This window comes from Peromyscus californicus, unplaced genomic scaffold (assembly GCF_007827085.1).
Source record: "Peromyscus californicus insignis strain IS unplaced genomic scaffold, ASM782708v3 Scaffold_1__1_contigs__length_55948999, whole genome shotgun sequence".
Taxonomy (NCBI): Eukaryota; Metazoa; Chordata; class Mammalia; order Rodentia; family Cricetidae; genus Peromyscus; species Peromyscus californicus.
Genome location: NW_026294492.1, coordinates 19,778,540 through 19,796,287, shown reverse-complemented (window position 1 = coordinate 19,796,287; position 17,748 = coordinate 19,778,540). Strand labels below are relative to the sequence as shown.

Genomic DNA, 17,748 nt, shown 5'->3' with positions numbered 1-17,748 from the left:
GAACTGAATCAGATAAGGGCGGAGGGCGATCGCCACAGAAAACCACACTGAAATGTCTGATAAAAAGTAGGACTCCTGTGTAGCGCAAAATAGAAACCTAGAGAAGGCTGTAAGGAAAACAAGGTTCACTAAACACAACTGCTCTTTTATAAAAACGTGCTCTAAACGTCAGGCTCGAGGAAAAAGAAAATATTCTAGCTGTCACTCTTTACAGAGTGCAGCATATATATTAAGGGGGGGGGGCAGGGAGGCTGACGACACAACAAGAGGTATTAATAGCCTCCTCGAACACAAGTTGTAAGGCCCTGGCCCACGTTAGGCTCTGGAACTTCTTCCCAGTTACAGTGTTAAGACAAGGCACCACCTCAATTCAGAACCGTCCAATGCTGCTTCAAAGAGGGATATCCTAGGGCCTTCTAGAGCCGCTCGGGGTTTTTTGTATTCTAGTTAAACAAAATCAAGACACCCTCCCCCAGATATTCATTCATTGCACAAATGTTTGCTGGATGCCAATTCTGCAGTGTAGCACTGTGCTTTGACCATGCCTCATCATTCAGACAGTCTATTATATTCCACAGGCACATTAATTTCATAAAGGAACAGACTGATCTCAGGAAAGGCTTACCAAAGATGAAACACTAAAGGCCCATTATTTCAGGCTAAGATGACGAGACGGCCAGTAGTTCCCTGGTGGGAGTACTAAATTTGAGTAAAAACCATCATTTCCTGGGGGATCATTACGTGCCAGACTCTTTCCAACCCCTTTACAATCCACTAAGCATGACAGAAACTCACACTTGGGCTAAGAACCTAATAGAGAGGCGGAGTGGGGTTTTCAAGGACTCGCCCAAAGCCAAACAGAAACTTGACTTTGGCATCGGGTTTCTATGTGCTCGAAAGCCCGTGCGCTCTTTGCACTACACAGTTCCTTCTAGCGCACAATGTGTCTCGACCAGCAGCGCCAGCGCCACGAGCCACAGTGGAAGCCTCTTTCCCGAGGCAGGGTGGAGCGCGTCTGCACGAAGGCCTGGAGAAGTCACTTCCCCGCCCTGAGCATCCACCACAGGACCATCCCGATCTCCTGAAGTTGTAAGCACTGACAGGCAGATGGGAAGTTCATTCAAACGAAGACCAAGACAAGGGCGCAAGAAGGGACCGACACCCTCTCTAGAAGAGGCTGGAAAAGCACAGCAGTGACAAGCAATAAGGAAAAGGAGAGAAAGGAATTCTCTCGTTCTCTTCGGGTGCTCTTAAGGAAAAGGCATTCTCCCGCGGGGTGCGGAGACCGGGCGGCGGGCCTAGGATGATCCCACGCTCCCCGACCGCGAGCCCCCCTAGCATCCCCGCAACAACGCCCGCCGGGCGCGCCACGCGGCAGGCACAAGGTGACACGGACCGCGCCGGCCCCTCAGCCGCCAGGGCGCGGCCAGGGCGAGGAGGAGAGGGGCGGCCGCCCGCCCGCCCGCCCGCTCGCTCGCCATCCCGCCCGCCGGCCCGCTCGCTCGCTCGCTCTACCTTGTACTTGTCAAAGCCGGCCAGCTGCTCCGGGCTCACGTATTCGTAGCCAGCCATGACGGCCCGAAAACCGAACGCCCACTCCGCAGCGGCAGCGACCCTCTGCGCCCGGGCGATGAAACACCAGCAGCGCACGGCACTGTGCAGGGACGGGAAAGCCTGGGCTGGTGAAGAAGGTACGGGCGCGCTCCGCCCACCGCGCACGCGTAGCCGGCCCAGCGCGCAAGCGCAGACCCCCGCGGCTCCCGCCCACTCGGGTAGGGACCCCACCCTTCTCACGGCCCGCCCCCAGCGCCGCCCCCGTCCAATCGGCACGGGCTGGCCAACGCCAAGTCCCGCCCTCCCGCTGTCTTCGTCGATTCATTGGCTGGAGTCAAAATAGGTGAACTGAAGTCAGAGGCGAGGTGAAAGGTCAACTTCCCAGCAGCCTTTGCTCTTGTCTCTGGTCTAGGACCCGCGGGGAGACTGAGTGGGGTCCCCTTATAATCTTGTGGTCTGGGGGTGAGTGTGTACGCAGGAGTTCGGGAGCAAGGGCGGAGCCAGGTTCCTGCCCCGGCGGGCTTCGAGCTCCTAGAGCCTCGGGAGCCTGAATCGATGGTGCCGGGAGAACGGGAGACTGGGAGCGGTCCGATAAAGGGACTTAAAAAGCCATCGGAGTCCGTCCCCCTCAGATCGGTGTGGTTTATGAACCTTGGACTGCGTCGTCCAATTCCACTAGTTCAATCCGGTGCAAATTCCAATTGCTTAAATCTCCTCGATCTCCCATAAAACCATCGATCTCTCAATCTCGACGAGGCCTTAACTGTGTTTGCAAGGAGTGCTTTCACACAACTAGATCCCAGTGCGTTGCAGAAAGAGTCATCAGTGGTTACTATGTATCTAATAATAGGAAATGTGTAATAATAATTGCTACTTTTTATTGCGTGCCCTACCTGCCGACAACATGCATATATTATCGCCAACCCATTAACATTGAGATGAGAGGTCTTTTCCCCACTTCCCCTAGCACAGAGCCAGGAGTTGTGTATCCCCAGTACCAGCAAAAAGAAATTCAGATTACTTTACCTCTCCAGAGACACTTATTTGGTTGGAAATCGTCAACCCAATTAGAAATATCGTCCTATTGCTGGGCGGTGGTGGCACACGCCTTTTAATCCCAGCACTTGGGAGGCAGAGGCAGGCAAATCTCGTATGAGTTCGAGGCCAGCCTGGTCTACAGAGTGAGTTCCAGGACAGCCATGACTGTTTCACAGAGAAACCCTGCCTTGGGAAAAAAAGAAAAAGAAAAAAAAAAAAAATAAAAATAAAGTATAGTCCTATTAAAATCACTACCTCAGTGAGTTTACCTGGCTCCCTAGTTCCTGGAATAAGGGGAATTAATTTGAAATTTCCTTTTATATGCCTTAGAGTCATTCACTTAACAAATACTTATTAGGACCTAAGATATGCCAAGCCCAATTTCTGGTTGCGTTCTCCTTTCTAAAGTCTAGGGAATGTGAATGGGTGGGGTGGTTGTTTTTGAGACAAGGTCTCATAATGTAGTCCTAGCTAGCCAGGAACTCACAATACAGCCCAGACTAACCTCAAATATTATCAGTCTCTTAAGTGCTAGGATTGTAGGTGTGAGCCACCACATCCAGCTCTAAAGTGTACAATTCTTAATGAGCTGATGCATATAAAGTAGTTGTTAAGCCAAGATAAAATCTTTTATATATTTTCTTCTAGTAAATATAAATAAGACAAAAAGAAAAGGATCTTGCCATCAAATGGTTTTTAAATATAAGCCTTGTACTATTCCACCAGAAATACAAACTTCATATTTAACATATTTTAATTACTTGTGGAAAACCATTAAAAAGTGACGTGATAGGGCTGGAGAGATGGCTCAGTATTTAAAAGCATTGGCTATTCTCCCAGAGGGCCTGACTGAATTCCCAGCACCCACATGGCCACTCCAGTTCCAGAGGATCTGATGCCCTCTTCAGGCCTCCAAGAGCACTGCATTCACATGGTACACAGACATGCATACAGGCAAACACCCACTAGTACACATAAAATAAAAATTAATTTTTAAAAAAGTAGCATGGGTGAAAGCTAATATTACTACATAAACTGCATTTGTTACTTCATAAGGAAGCAAACTCAATGTGGCTTTTTTTTTTTTTTAGGGGGGTGGTTGTTTTTGAGACAGGGTTTCTCTGTGTAGCCCTGACTGCCCTGGAACTTGCTCTGTAGACCAAAGCTGGCCTTGTACTCACAAAGATCCACCTGCCTCTGCTTCCTGAGTACTGGGATTAAAGTTGTGTGCCACCACTGCCCAATTTTTTTTTCCCCCAGAGCTGAATGTGGTGATGTACTCTTATAGTTCCAGCTTGCTGGAAAGCTGAGGCAGGAGGATCACTTTAGCCAAGGTTGACCCTAAACTCATGAGCCTCCTACCTCAAAAACAATTTAGTAACTATGTTTTAAAGAGCAACTTTGAATTTTGTAAAGACTTTTTTGTTACCTTTAATTATGTGTGTATTTCTTTAATTATGTATGTGTGCATGAGTATAGGTGTCTGAGGAGGCCAGAGGCATCCGATCTCCCTGAGCTGGAATTACAGGCCGTTGTGAGCTTCAGGACTTGGGTGCTGAGGAGAAAGTCTGGTCCTCAGCATAGCAGTAAGTGCTCTCTGCTGCTGAGCCAACTCTCCAGTTCTGCAGCTTTGAACTTTGTAAAGGCAAGCTTGTGCCTCTCCTTTGTAGAAGGCTGTTGCAACTTAGAATCAATTATAGCTCCCGAGAACATCTTAAACAGAAACGATAGAGAACTTGGTCTGCACTTTGACATCTTGTTGTCTGAGGGATCCTCAACAGTTCCATTTTACTTCGCCCCAGTTTTCTGTTTTCGTTTTGTTTTTTGTTTTTAATAATGTTTTGTTGGGAGCTGCGGGCCTGGGACAACTTTGCACAGTTGGGTTCCTCTTCCCACCGTGTGGATCCTGAGGAATCTAACTTAGGTCGGCAGCCTTGGCAGCAAGCGCCTTTCCCCTTTGAACCATCTTGCTAGACCTTCCATTCTCTATTTATAAAAGAAGGCGTTAGGACTGGGCGGTGGTGGTGCATGCTTTTAACCCCAGCACTTGGGAGGCAGAGGCAGGCAGATCTCTGTGAGTTCGAGGCCAGCCTGGTCTACAGAGTGAGTTCCAGGACAGGCTCCAAAGCTACACAGAGAAACCCTGTCTCGAAAAAAAAAAAAAAAAGGCGTTATACTAACGCTAAAATTCTATTCACCTCTGAAATCCAATAAAACTATGTCATTTAATGTCTCCAATGAAACCAACTCATCTTGGGAAAGATTATTACACCAGTCATGTGAAATGATGTGGCTTAAGGTGGTTACATTAAAACCAGGCACACGTAAGATAGGACTTCCTGAGCCCTATGAATCATAGGGTTGGGTCAGCTTCCCACGCACATAGAGAATGCCTAGAAAGAGAAAAGTGTTCAACAAAATTGCCTTTGAAAGTAGCCACTCTCCTGTCTCTTTTCTGAATCTCACTCAAGGAGGCTTTTATGATCAAAGCAGCCCAGAGTGACCAGGGGCTGTCTTCTACTGGCCTGGCTGTTCCTCTTCCCAGGGTGCCACGGCAGTGAGTGTGGTTTAATATTGCTTCCTTTGCCTGCCACCTCGGCCATTGAACTTTACCTCTTCGACCTTCCTGCCCGTGTCTCTCTCTCTTCTCCCCCATCCCCCTCTACCAGGATGGAGACTGAGCCTAGGGCCTCACTCCCACCAGATCAACATCTGCATCTCGCGCCCTGAAAATCAAACATATTACCCTCGAGAATATCAACTCATGCTAAAAAAAAATGTTATCTTTGTAATATCACCTGAAAAGAACTTAATTCTTGTAGCTTCTGTTTTATTTAGTCAGAAGGAAGCATGTCAGATAAGTAAAAATAGCTAGGAAGTTAAAGAACTAATATAGTTAATAACACCAATAAAAATTATTGAAGTCATAAAAATGAACAGACTCTTTCCATGGAAGTTTGTAATGGCTTTATTCTCGTTTTTTAAATAAAAATAAGGCCAGATGTTGTGGCTCATACTTGCAATCCCAGCATTTGGGAAACCACCACAGAAGAATTGCTGTAAGTTTGGGGCCAGCCTGAGCTACAATGTGAGCCCTTATTTAAAAAAAAAAAAAAGAGTTAATTTAAATAAATGAAATAAAATTAGGGCCTGAGGTCTAAGCCAGTGGTGAAGCATGAGTGTTTCATATACATGAAGCCCTGGGTTTAATATTAACCCCAGCACCAAAATAATAATACAGTAATAAAAAATAATGTCTCATAAGTTTTATAGTCCTTGGCTGGGTTACAGCACTTAGCTTCAAGTGCACGAGGCTCTTGGTTCAGTCCTGGTACCCACCCTACCACACGTACCACCACCACCACCACCACCACCACCACCACCACCACCACTTCTCAAAACAATTGGGTATCACTAGTCTGCCCTAACAACTCTGAACCAGGGGCCAGAGGGTTGTTCCCATTGTCCAGAACAGAACAAAAGAAAAGTCATATATTTTGCCTCCAAATTACTCAATTTGTGGTAAAACTTCCACTTGGAGTTTAATAATTTGCCACTGGATCATACAAGTTACTATGATACGGTGTTAGAAAAAAGAATAGGCCTAATTGTTTTGCAGCGGTAGATATCACACCCTCGGCCTCTCACCGAGGCAAGCACTCTATCACCAAGTGCCATTGCCAAACCCTGTAAACCAGCTCCTAATCAAGGCTAAGGCATGTAGAAGAGATTAGGAAAGCGTCGAACAGACATTAAGCTCTTTATTGTTTCTAAAAAATGAAATTTGGTGGCTCACACCTTTAATCCCAGCACTCAGGAAGCAGAGGTACGTGAATCTCACTCAGGACAGCCAGGGCTACACAGAGAAACCCTGTTTGGGGCGGGGGGGGGGGGCGGGGGGGGGGGCGGGCGGGGGGGGGGGAGTGAAAGTCCTTGACTGTACTAAACCTCAAGTAGGATTTTGCCTACTCATTTTTTTGCTTTTAGTTTTCGATAGTCTTCCTACATAAGAATGTCGAGGAACCCCTGAGCGGGTGGTCATTTATACCCCCCTGTTCCATAGTGTGTTCATACTATCGACTAGCACCTGCTACTTTTCTCTTTGTGGCCATGTCCACCGGCTTCCCAAGGATGTTAGGGCCAGCTTTGTTTCCCCAGACATTGAACAGTACTGTGAGTAATCATCTGAATCCAATGCAGGCAATGTGACAGTTCAGAGGACAGCAGAGGCCCAGGTTGGTATTGTCAGCAATCAACTGATCGGGGCCCCTTTACCCAGATGGGAATCGCAGGCAAGTGAGGAGAAGCCTGTGCAGAGGTCGCCTTTCCTGACTCAGAAGCAGTGAGCCCCAGTAGAAGGGGGCGAGCGGCAGCTGGCAGTAGTCTCTGTTACTGCTTTCCTGCAGGGAACCCTAGGAACTGTGACCTTTAGCTGTACGGTGACAAATGTTGAGCCTTGGTGCAGGTCTAAAGAGTTGGGGTGGTTGGGCATTTTAGCTTTGGGGCCCACGATATCTGAGACTTTTGGCCTTTAATCTCTGACCAGGGCCAGCAGTTTGTCCTCTGTGGCTATTTATAGCTCTGTGTGTGTGTGTGTGTGGTGGTGGTAGTGTTTTCACCATGTAGCTTAGGCTAGCCTGGGGTCTTGGGGTGTGTGTGTGTGTGTGTGTGTGTGTGTGGTGGTTTCACCGTGTAGCTTAGGCTAGCCTGGGGGTCTTGTTTTGTGACCTCACACTCGCAGTATTGCCCGAGACTCCTGAGTGCTGGGATTGTAAGTGTGCACACACTCCCAGCGAGGCTTCCCATCTCCCTCAGCTCTCGGCTCTCAGGCCTTCTTACTTCAGCAGTTGCCGGCTGTTTCCAACCTAACTGTCCTCTGGCGCTCCTCAGCTCCCTCTGGTCTCCATTGCCACTACCTCAGCTACCACCGGCGTGGCTGTCTCCAGAGCCAGCCCCCTCTGACAAAGATCAGAGGTAGGCTGGAAAAGACAGCATGGGAGGACCCTGGTACTGGGCCTCATGTTGGAGCGGCAGTGGGGTAGCACAGAACGGCTACTCCCAGCCGGCTCCCAAAGGGAACCGGGACAGCTAGAAGAGTGGTATTTGTGCCAATGCAATAGCCCTTCATGTAAACGGAGGACTGTGGTCACACTAGCCGTGGCCTTGTCCTGGCACCAGTCACAGAAGTCCCTCTGCTAGGCCACAAGGGGAGATGCTCCTCCTGTCCTGGGTGGTGGTTGTGGGGTCATCTAGATTTCACCAAGACTTTCGAGGACAGAAAAATCCAACAGGAACTGTTTGAAACAGTTGTGCCTGGGTTCTGCCTTCAGGAAGGAGAGCTGTACTTAACAGCAAGCAGCTAGGTTGCCAAGTGGCTTCCTCAAGGGCTAGTCTGAGGGCAGTCAGCTGGCCACCCGGCTGTTTGTCCTTTCCTGAAGCATCTAGGGTACCAGGCAGGTATCTAAGAGTTCTCGGTCAGGAGGTCAAGCTGCCCTATCTTATAAAATTCTAGCTTATTTACAGGAAAACTAAAGACCAGGAACACTTGTAATAAGGGTGTTTCACATTGATAATGGTTCTTTATGGTTTATAACAATCTTAACACCTGCCCAGAGCCCCAGGAAGGGGGTCCCCCAAATCAGTCTCGGTGTGAAAGCCACAGATACAGGAACTTATTTAGACCCACATACTCACCATTTTGTTTGAAAGATGAGCGATCGTTTCTTAGCAGCATTACTGGTGAGGCTGGCTGTTAAAATAAAATGAGTGTTCAAAGTGATGTCAGGCAGGCAGATGGCTCAGCTGGTAAAACCATTTACCATGCAAGCCTAATGACCTGAACCCACATGGGAGAAGGAGAGAATCCGCTCCCAAAAGTTATTCTGACCGCACGCGCGCGCACACATGCCATACATATACACAATAATAAGCAAATGGAATTTTAACAACTGATCTCAAAGTTGTGTACAGAACAGTTTGGTTTTCAGCTTTTTTTTTTTTTTTTGAAGTGCTGACAGTGACTGAGCAGCTGCATGTTATGAACAAAGAAGTCATTGATGCCCATCCTCCCACATCTTCCTCCCCACTTTAGCTGCACCCAAATGGAGTCCAAGCCACAGACCTTTCAGAAGAGGAGCCATCAGCCCTGGGGTGACTTTTCTCATTTCTGATTCCAAGCCCTAATCCCATCTAATATCAGTCCTGCAGGTGGAGTCACATGTAGCCACTATCATTCGGCTTACTTGCCTGTGTTCATTTTAAACCTCATGGACCTTTGAGATGGTTGGCTCAGTGGTCCTTTGGTTTGGGTGGAAGTCAATGGTGCCGGTAAAGACAAAAGTAAGTGGAGCAGGAGGGCAGGAAATTTTGCTACTTTCCTCTCGGATTCCTGGAAAAGTCAGGGCAGTCATTGAAGCCCCAAGATTACCAACACAAATAGCTACAAAGTAAAGCTCTGAAATGTTCCTGCTGGGGCCAAGGCTATTTAGCTTGCTTAATCAGAATGCAAGTTTGGACTGGCTTTACTCTTTTTTTTTTTTTTTTTTTTTTTTTTTTTGGTTTTTCGAGACAGGGTTTCCCTGTGTAGCTTTGCGCCTTTCCTGGAACTCACTTGGTAGTCCAGGCTGGCCTCGAACTCACAGAGATCCGCCTGGCTCTGCCTCCCGAGTGCTGGGATTAAAGGCGTGCGCCACCACCGCCCGGCGAGACTGGCTTTACTCTTAGAAAATAAGACTAGGAATCTGAAACAATGTGTAAAGGTAAGGATTTCATGATTCCTTCATGTATCCTCGAATAGTAACCATGCGCCAGCTACAAACAGCACCAAAGAGTGTAGAGAGAGAGAAAGTAAAGTGATACTTGGTCCCAGCAGTGAGTTACTACTGCATCCTGTGAGGAGCCAGCACAGAGTCTCTCCATCCTTGTCCTCGCTCCACTCCCGGTGAGCGTGAGATACACTCTCTTCGTCAGAGAACTGCCTTAAAGACGGAAATTGGGACCATAATTGGAAAAGACTTCGAATTATACTCTGACATCCTCCAGGTGTTAACTTTAGCATTTTGATGAGTAATCTAGAATATGGGATACAAAGAAAACTATTTAAATTATGAATGAGGGCTGGAGAGATTGCTCAGTGGTTAAGAGCATGCACTACTCTTGCAGAGGACCTAAGTTCAATTACCAACACCTACTTCAGATGGCTCACAACCTCCTGTAGCCCCGGTTTCAGGGGATCTGATACTTCTAGCCTCTGCAGATACCTACACTCATGTATGCGCGCGCGCAGCGGCGCTGCGCGCGCGCACACACACACACACACACACACACACACACTCAATTAAAAATAAATCTTAATTTTTTATAAATTTATTAATGATCCTTTGCCCTTCATATTGCCATATCAGTAGATACAAACTACAAGAAAATACACTGTAAGTCTGGTATAGTAGTACATATCTATAATTCCAACAGTCAGTAGGCTGAAGCAGAAGGATCACAAACACAAGGTCAGCCGGGGCTACATAGAGAGACCCTGTCTCAATAAAACACGGCGAACACACACACACACACACACACACACACACACACACACACACACACACACACAACAACAACAACAACAAAACACCTCACTTTAAAAGATAAGCAAATGACAGCTGAGCATGGTGGCTTATTCCTGTACTAAGAAAGCTACAGCAGGAGGATCACCATAAGTTAAAGACCATCCTGAGCTACATAGCTCCAGGCTAAGCCAGGCCACAGCATGAGACTCGAAGAAGAAGAAGAAGAAGAAGAAGAAGAAGAAGAAGAAGAAGAAGAAGAAGAAGAAGAAGAAGAAGAAGAAGAAGAAAGGAGGAGGAGGAGGAGAAGAAAGAAAGAAAGAAAGAAAGAAAGAAAGAAAGAAAGAAAGAAAGAAAGAAAGAAAGAAAGGAATGAAAGGGTTTTATAACAATAAAACAAATCACTCAAAACTTAATAACCTAAAATCCCTCCCCGGCACCTGTTACATTTGCTTGTAAGCCTGTGGGTCAGCCATTTGAATTGGACTAAGTGGAACAGTTCTTCCAGTCTTATTTGATAAATCATAATCATTTCACAGGGATGCATCATACCACACACTTTAAATATACACTTTGTTATCTGTCAGTCAGACCTCAATAGAACTGGCCCTTTGAAAACTTCCACTTACAAGTCAGGGCCAGGCATTAACTCTGCACCAAGCACCTCTGTGGCAAGCCCAAGGCCCTGGGTTGACTCCCCAGCACTGAAATAATTAATTAAAAGAAAAAGACTATACAACATTGCTTCTGTGTCATTCTTCAGGCAAAATAGACCACAAAGCCAGCCTTGGTGAGGAGGAGGAGATCCCAGCACCCTTTTCCTTTGTAATCTTGGTTTGTTTGTTTGTTTGTTTTTTAATGTTTACTTTCTTGTTTTTCTTTTTGTTTTTGTTTTTTTTTTGTTTGGTTTTGGTTTTTCGAGACAGGGTTTCTCTGTGTAGCTTTGCACCCTTTCCTGGATCTCACTCTGTAGCCCAGGCTGGCCTCGAACTCACAGAGATTCACCTGGCTCTGCCTCCCGAGTGCTGGGATTAAAGGTGTGTGCCACCACTGCCCGGCTCATTTTTTTTTTATTATATGTGTATCTGTCTACAGAGGCCAGAAGGGACAGTTCTACCCGGAGCTGAACTTACAGGAGATTGTAAGCCACCCAGTGTGGGTACTGGGAATTGAACTCAGGTACTCTGGAAAAGTAGAACATGCCCTTAACCACTGAGACATCTCTCTGGCTCCTGATCTTGATTTTTCTTAGACAGGGTCTCACTCTATAGCCCAGGATGGCCTGGAATTCTTAGAAATTGAGTGCTGGGGGTTACAGCCATGAGCCCCAATGCCTGGCTAGAGTCTACCTCTGAGGGGAGGGAATAGCTGAGTCATGAGGCAAAGGCATTGTGAACAATCTATCACTTTATTAGTAAAGCTAAAAACAAGAGAGTGCTGGGCGGAGAAACCTTGTCTCGGAAAAAAAAAAAAACAAACAAACAAAAACAAAAAAAAAGAAGAAAAAAAAAACAAGAGAGTAAGCTCATTCCATTAAGAAGAGATCTGGAGCTGGGCGGTGGTGGCGCATGCCTTTAATCCCAGCACTCGGGAGGCAAAGCCAGGCGGATCTCTGTGAGTTCGAGGTCAGCCTGGGCTACCAAGTGAGTTCCAGGAAAGGCGCAAAGCTACACAGAGAAACCCTGTCTCGAAAAACCAAAAAAAAGAAGAGATCTGGAAAGCCAGAGATGTTGGTTTATTCCTGTAATCCCAGTGCCCACGAGGTTGAGACAGGAGGATTGCCATGAGCTTGAGGCCAGTCTAGGCTACACAGTGAGACTGCTGGGAAGAATGAGGGTGGAGAGAAACCTGACTTATTCTTGAATTGTTATAAGATTGTTGCTTTTTTTTTTTTTTTTTGGTTTTTCGAGACAGGGTTTCTCTGTGTAGCTTTGCGCCTCTCCTGGAACTCACTTGGTAGCCCAGGTTGGCCTCGAACTCACAGAGATCCGCCTGGCTCTGCCTCCCGAGTGCTGGGATTAAAGGTGTGCGCCACCACCGCCCGGCAGATTGTTGCTTTTTTGAGACAGGGTCTTGGTCTGTGGCCCTGGCTGGTTTGGAAAGTGCCATCCCCCTGCTTCACCTCTCCTCCCACGCTCCGCAGCCCTGGCTGGGATTATTTTTAAATTGTTATCAGGTGTGCAGGAAAAGGATGACAAAGCCAAACTAAAGTGCTCATGACTCTTGTCGAGGTGCCTCCGCCCGCTTTTCAGTCCCCAGTCCAGTTACCAACCCAGAACTCCAGGTAAAGCTGTGCCCCGGTCCTCCTTGTCCCTAAATCTGATTGTCACTTTCTGACATCTCCCCTGCAGCTGGCTCCTCTCACTCCTGCCCGCTTCCTAGGCTACTTGCAGTTCCCCCTGCTCTTAGAAGTTTTTCCTTCACACACACACACACACACACACACACACACACACTGCACATACAGGAACACATTCCCAACACATACACACACACATTCATGCATTCATATGTACACACACACACACACACACACACACACACACACACGAACACACTATACACACATACACTCCCAATCTCTCTGGAATACGGGATTATTCGATATTCCCAGACAGCGCTGACTGTATGTCGAATGCATTCATTTGTTTATGCCCGATTAACTCTGTCTGAGCCTTCAAATTACAAGACACATCTTGTTCCTTTTCCTCCACAAAACTTTGTTGTTCTTTGAGATAAGGTTTCTCTGTGTAGCTCTGACTGTCCTGGAACTCTCTTTACTCACTCTGTAGACCAGACTGGCCTTGAACTCAGAGATCCACCTGCCCCTGACTCCTGAGTGCTGGGATTAAAGGCATGGGTCACCACACGTAGCCCAAACTTGAAAAAAAATAAATACAATCAACATGGTTTCACTATATATCCCTGACTAACCTCCAACTCAACCATACCACCTCAGCTTCTCAAGAACTCCAAGAAAACATGGGTGTCTCAGTTCCCACTCCACATGACCTAGACTTGTCCCACTGTGCTTCCACAGCAACTCATGCATGCCTCATTCGCCCTTCTTGTGTGTGGGAGAGCCACATCTGGATACACCTGGACCTTGCACAGTGTCTGGTATTCAAGAGGCCCTCGGTAAGCGTTCATTGAGATAAGATGAATCACGAGAGAATAAAGAAATACATCATATTGCCGACATCAGCAAGCGCTAAAGCAGTATTCATACTCATTCATACTCACTTTGGAATGATATATTAGGAAATAACCAGAGGGGGGATGGGGGGGACATGTTGCAAAAGTGAAAGGGATCCTGTGACATTGTGAAATGTCTCTCTGATATGCAGATGGGAAATCTGGTAGCTGAGGAACCCCAGATTGCATCAGGATAAGGGCTGGTCACCAGAAGGATGAAGACATGGTAGAGAGGTGGGGCTTTTAGCTTCTGCCCTCAACCTCCAGGAAGGGGAGGTGGTAAAGGTTCATCACTGATGGCCAAAGATTCAATCATGTCTGCTTCATGAAATTTCCTTTAAAACCCCAAAGGGCTGGGTTTGGGGAGCTTCTAGATTGCTATATGTGGAGGTCCTGAAGTTGGTATAGTCAAAGGAAAAGGGGGACCTCTGAATGTCTTCCCACATCGCTTACCTCCTGTGTCTCTTTATTGTACAAACTGCTAATACACGGATAAAAGGAAATCAAGTGCTTCTCTGAGTTATATGAACGTCTCCAGCAAATTAATTGAATCCAAGGAAGATATCATGGGAATCTTGGATAGCTCATGGGTCAAAGACATGAGCAAAACAACCTGGAGACCTGAGATTGGCACCAGGAGTGGGCAGCAGCCTTGTAGGGGTGAGCCCTGGGGGTCCAAAGGTATCTTCAGGCAGATAGGGTCAGAAGTGAACGGATTTAAAAGAGACTCCACCAGTGTCTGCTACAGAATCTGTTGCAGAAATGAATGCCTGTTGACATGGGGGCGTTGCGGGGGGGGGGGGGGGGGGGGGGGGGGGGGAGAACATCCCGTCCTTCTGATGTCAGAAGTGTTGATTGTTGAGAGGGTAGGAAAAACAGTTTTTCCTACAGCATGGCAGTGAACCACTTCTATAACTCTGGAAGACAGAAGTAATCAAATGCCCAGTTAAACGAAAACTCAAAACTATAATGTAAGAAAGTGTACAGTCCCTTTAAAAAGGTAAATAAATTAGGGGTAGGAGTAGGTAATAAACAGTTTTGTGTATTACCTGGGGAAATGTCTGCCTCCAAATTGGGGTGATGCCAGCAACCCAAAGAATGGCATATGCAAGCCTAGCATGATGACAAGGATGAGTTCATTCAGGGCTGCCTACAGAGTGGCAGACAACTACCCATTTACCTGGAGTCCACACCTACTGCCCATCAAATTCCTTTCTTTTTTTTTTTTTTTTTTTGAGACAAGGTTTCTCTGTGGAACAGTCCTGGCTGTCCTGGAACTCATTTTGTAGACCAGGCTGGCCTCGAACTCACAGAGATCCACCTGCCTCTGCTCCCAAGTGCTGGGATTAAAGACCTGCACCACCACCAACTGGCAATCTTTTTTTCCTTTCAGGTTCTAAAGCTACAGCAAAATTGGTACAAACCTGGGTTTGGGAGCGCCACCTAGTGTTACAACAATTACATGACTAAGTGCTCAGATAAGCTTAGACCAAAACAATGTAGCCCAGGCTGGCCTCGAACTCACAGAGATCCACCTGCCTTTGCCTCCCGAGTGCTGGGATAAAGAAGTGCGCCACCATGCCCCGACAGATGATAAATCTGAATGCCTTGTCTCCTGCATAATCTGTCAGTTTGTCCTGGGGAGCCCTCGGAAGGTAGTGGGAAGCCAGGCATGGTGGTGTGTTCCTGTAACCCCAGAATTTGGGAAGACCAAACAGTCACAAGTTCAAGGTCAGCCTGGGCTACGGAGTGAGCTCCTGCCTCAAAACAAATGAGCAAAATAGCAAGCAAGCAAAGGAATCAACACAAAAAGCCACCGGGAAATTAAGTCCAGTCAAGCATGGACTGGAAAAGCTGATTTCTAAGCTCTCTCAATAGGCACAGCCCTTTAAAATGTGTGGCCTGGCAGTCAAGACTTTCCCTTTAGAAAATCAAGCCTGGGACTGGGTTTGGAATAATTTTTATTCTTATTTTATTTATTTATTTATTTTTGGTTTTTCGAGACAGGGTTTCTCTGTGTAGCTTTGGAGCCTGTCCTGGGACTCACTCCGTGTAGCCCAGGCTGGCCTCAAACTCACAGAGATCCACCTGCCTCTGCCGAGTGCTGGGATTAAAGGTGTGCGCCACCATCACCCAGCAATTTTTTTTAAGGCATTTGAAGTCAGAGCCTCATAGCCAGCTCTAGCTACCACTACTTCCCTGTCTCTGGGATGCCCTTGGCCTAGAAATATTGCTCCCTGTGATCTCTCTCTCTCTCTCTCTCTCTCTCTCTCTCTCTCTCTCTCTCTCTCACACACACACACACACACACACACACACACACACACACACACACACACGCATGCTCTTCATTGGTATCTACCTACTTCTCTGACACATAGCTCCTAAAACCCTAAGCATTCCCATAGTGGTACACATCCTTTTATATGCTATTTTTATATGCTATCCAGATGACAGATACAGCTCCTGGCTAGCTCCTGCCCCTCAGTGTGATGGGCAGGTTACCAGGGGAACCAGCTCTGTAATTAGAAGCTTGGAAATGTCAACCCTCCTCCCCGCCCAACTGGGAGAGCAGAGTTGGGGATTCGTGAATAATAATCAATCCTGCCTGGTCAGGAGGTGGTGGCTCACGCCTTTAATCCCAGCACTCAGGAGGCAGAAACAGGCAGATCTCTGTGTTCAAGGCCAACGTGGTCTACAGAGTGAATTCCAGGACAGCCAGAGCTACACAGAGGAAACCCTCTCTCAAACAAACAAATAAAAATAGTCAATCATGCATGTGTGATGGAGCTTCCATACACAGTTCAAAGCTGAGACGTCCAGAGTGCTTCTGGATTGGTGTCCATGTGGAGGTAGAGGGAGCATGGCATGCCCAGAAAAGGCATTGAAACAAGCCCATTTTCACATGCCTTTTGCTATGTATGTCTTCCATCTGGCTGGCCTTCAGTTATACATAACCTTTCATAATAGACCAGAAATCCAGGGAACTGGTCTCAACCTCATGGTAATCCTCTATCCTCTTCCTCCCAAGTGCTGAGATTACAAGCACATACCACTGGGCCCAGCTGGAATGCTTTATAGATTCTAGGGGTTGATCTCCAGTCTAGTGTACAGCTGACCAAGATGTCCCCCCCATGCTCCGCTGTCTCTTCATTCTGATTGTCTCTTTCCTATGCGGAAGCTTTTCAAGTGCCTGCAGTGTGTCAGGTCTCAACCTGTGGGTCTCGACTGCTTGGGGTTGACCGACCCTTTCTCAAAGGTCACCTAAGGCCATCTGAAAACACAGATATTTACATTACGATTCATAACAGTAGTAAAATGACAGTTATGAAGTAGCGGCGAAAATAATGTTATGGTTGGGGGTCAGCACAACGTGAGGAACTGTATTAAAGGGTGGCAGTGTTAGGAAGGTTGAGAACCACTGCTTTAGATCATCTGCCATTGGTGCAGCTGCTATGGAAATCAGTATGGAGATGTGTGGGGCGTTTACCCACCACCCCCACAGTTCCCCAGAGTTTTCTTGAGTGCGAGCAGCAGGAAATATTAGATAGAAGGATTTATAGAATCTTAAGGAGATAAACAGATAGAAAATAAAGGATAGCCTCGAGAGGGCCTGGAACCTATTCCAACGGGCCCCGACTGTCTCTGCCCCAGGGTTTTTATAGAGATGCCAAGGGGTGGAGCAAAAGACCTCCTCCCCCAGCACAGCCAAGTGCAGACCATCTCAGACACCTGCACTCAGGCCCGTGGTCCTAATCATCCTCTATGCAGACCTGCTGGGTAAAGCCACGAGGAACCCGAGAATGGGCTCCCACAGAGATGCTCCCCCAAAACATGAAAAATGGAACTACCATATGACCCAGCTGTCACATCCTTGAATCCCTATACCTGAAGGATTCTGTGTCAACATACCACAGGGAAACTTGCATGCCCATATTTTTGTTGCATTATTTCCTGTAGCTTAAAAAAACAAAACCAGCTTACAAGACCATCTAGGACAAATAAAATGTGGTACATGTACAGAATGAAATCATGACACATGAAAAGTAAATGGAGCTGGGGGTCACACTGCAAAATAAGCCAGACTCAGAACATACAAATACATACAAATAGTGTATGTTTTTCTCTCGTGTGCAGAATGTAGATGTGTGTGTGTGTGTGTGTGTGTGTGTGTGTGTGTGTGTGTGTGTGTGTGTGTGTGTGTGTGTGTTTAGGACATGAAATTAAAAACAGGATATGAAAGAGGAAGAAGAGAGCTTTAGAGAGGAAGAGAGGATTAAAAACCCCCACACATATCATGTCATACTGTGCATGGTGGAGTAAACCCTTCACTCATGAGGCAGAGGCAGGCTCTTCCATGTAGGGAATTCTAGGCTAGTCAGGCTATCCAGTAAGACCCTGT

At 47.0% G+C, this 17,748-nt stretch overlaps 1 protein-coding gene across 1 annotated transcript in view; it reads right to left on the bottom strand.

Annotated features, from left to right (window-relative positions):
- Window positions 1-1,720, bottom strand: part of Selenoi (selenoprotein I) — a 40,378-nt gene extending 38,658 nt beyond the window's left edge. Inside the window, exon 1 of the mRNA XM_052746067.1 lies at window positions 1,516-1,720. Coding sequence (XP_052602027.1) covers window positions 1,516-1,572 — 57 coding nt within the window. The 5' untranslated portion in view covers window positions 1,573-1,720. The remainder of the gene's footprint in view (window positions 1-1,515) is intronic.
- Between the last annotated feature and the right edge of the window lie 16,028 nt (window positions 1,721-17,748).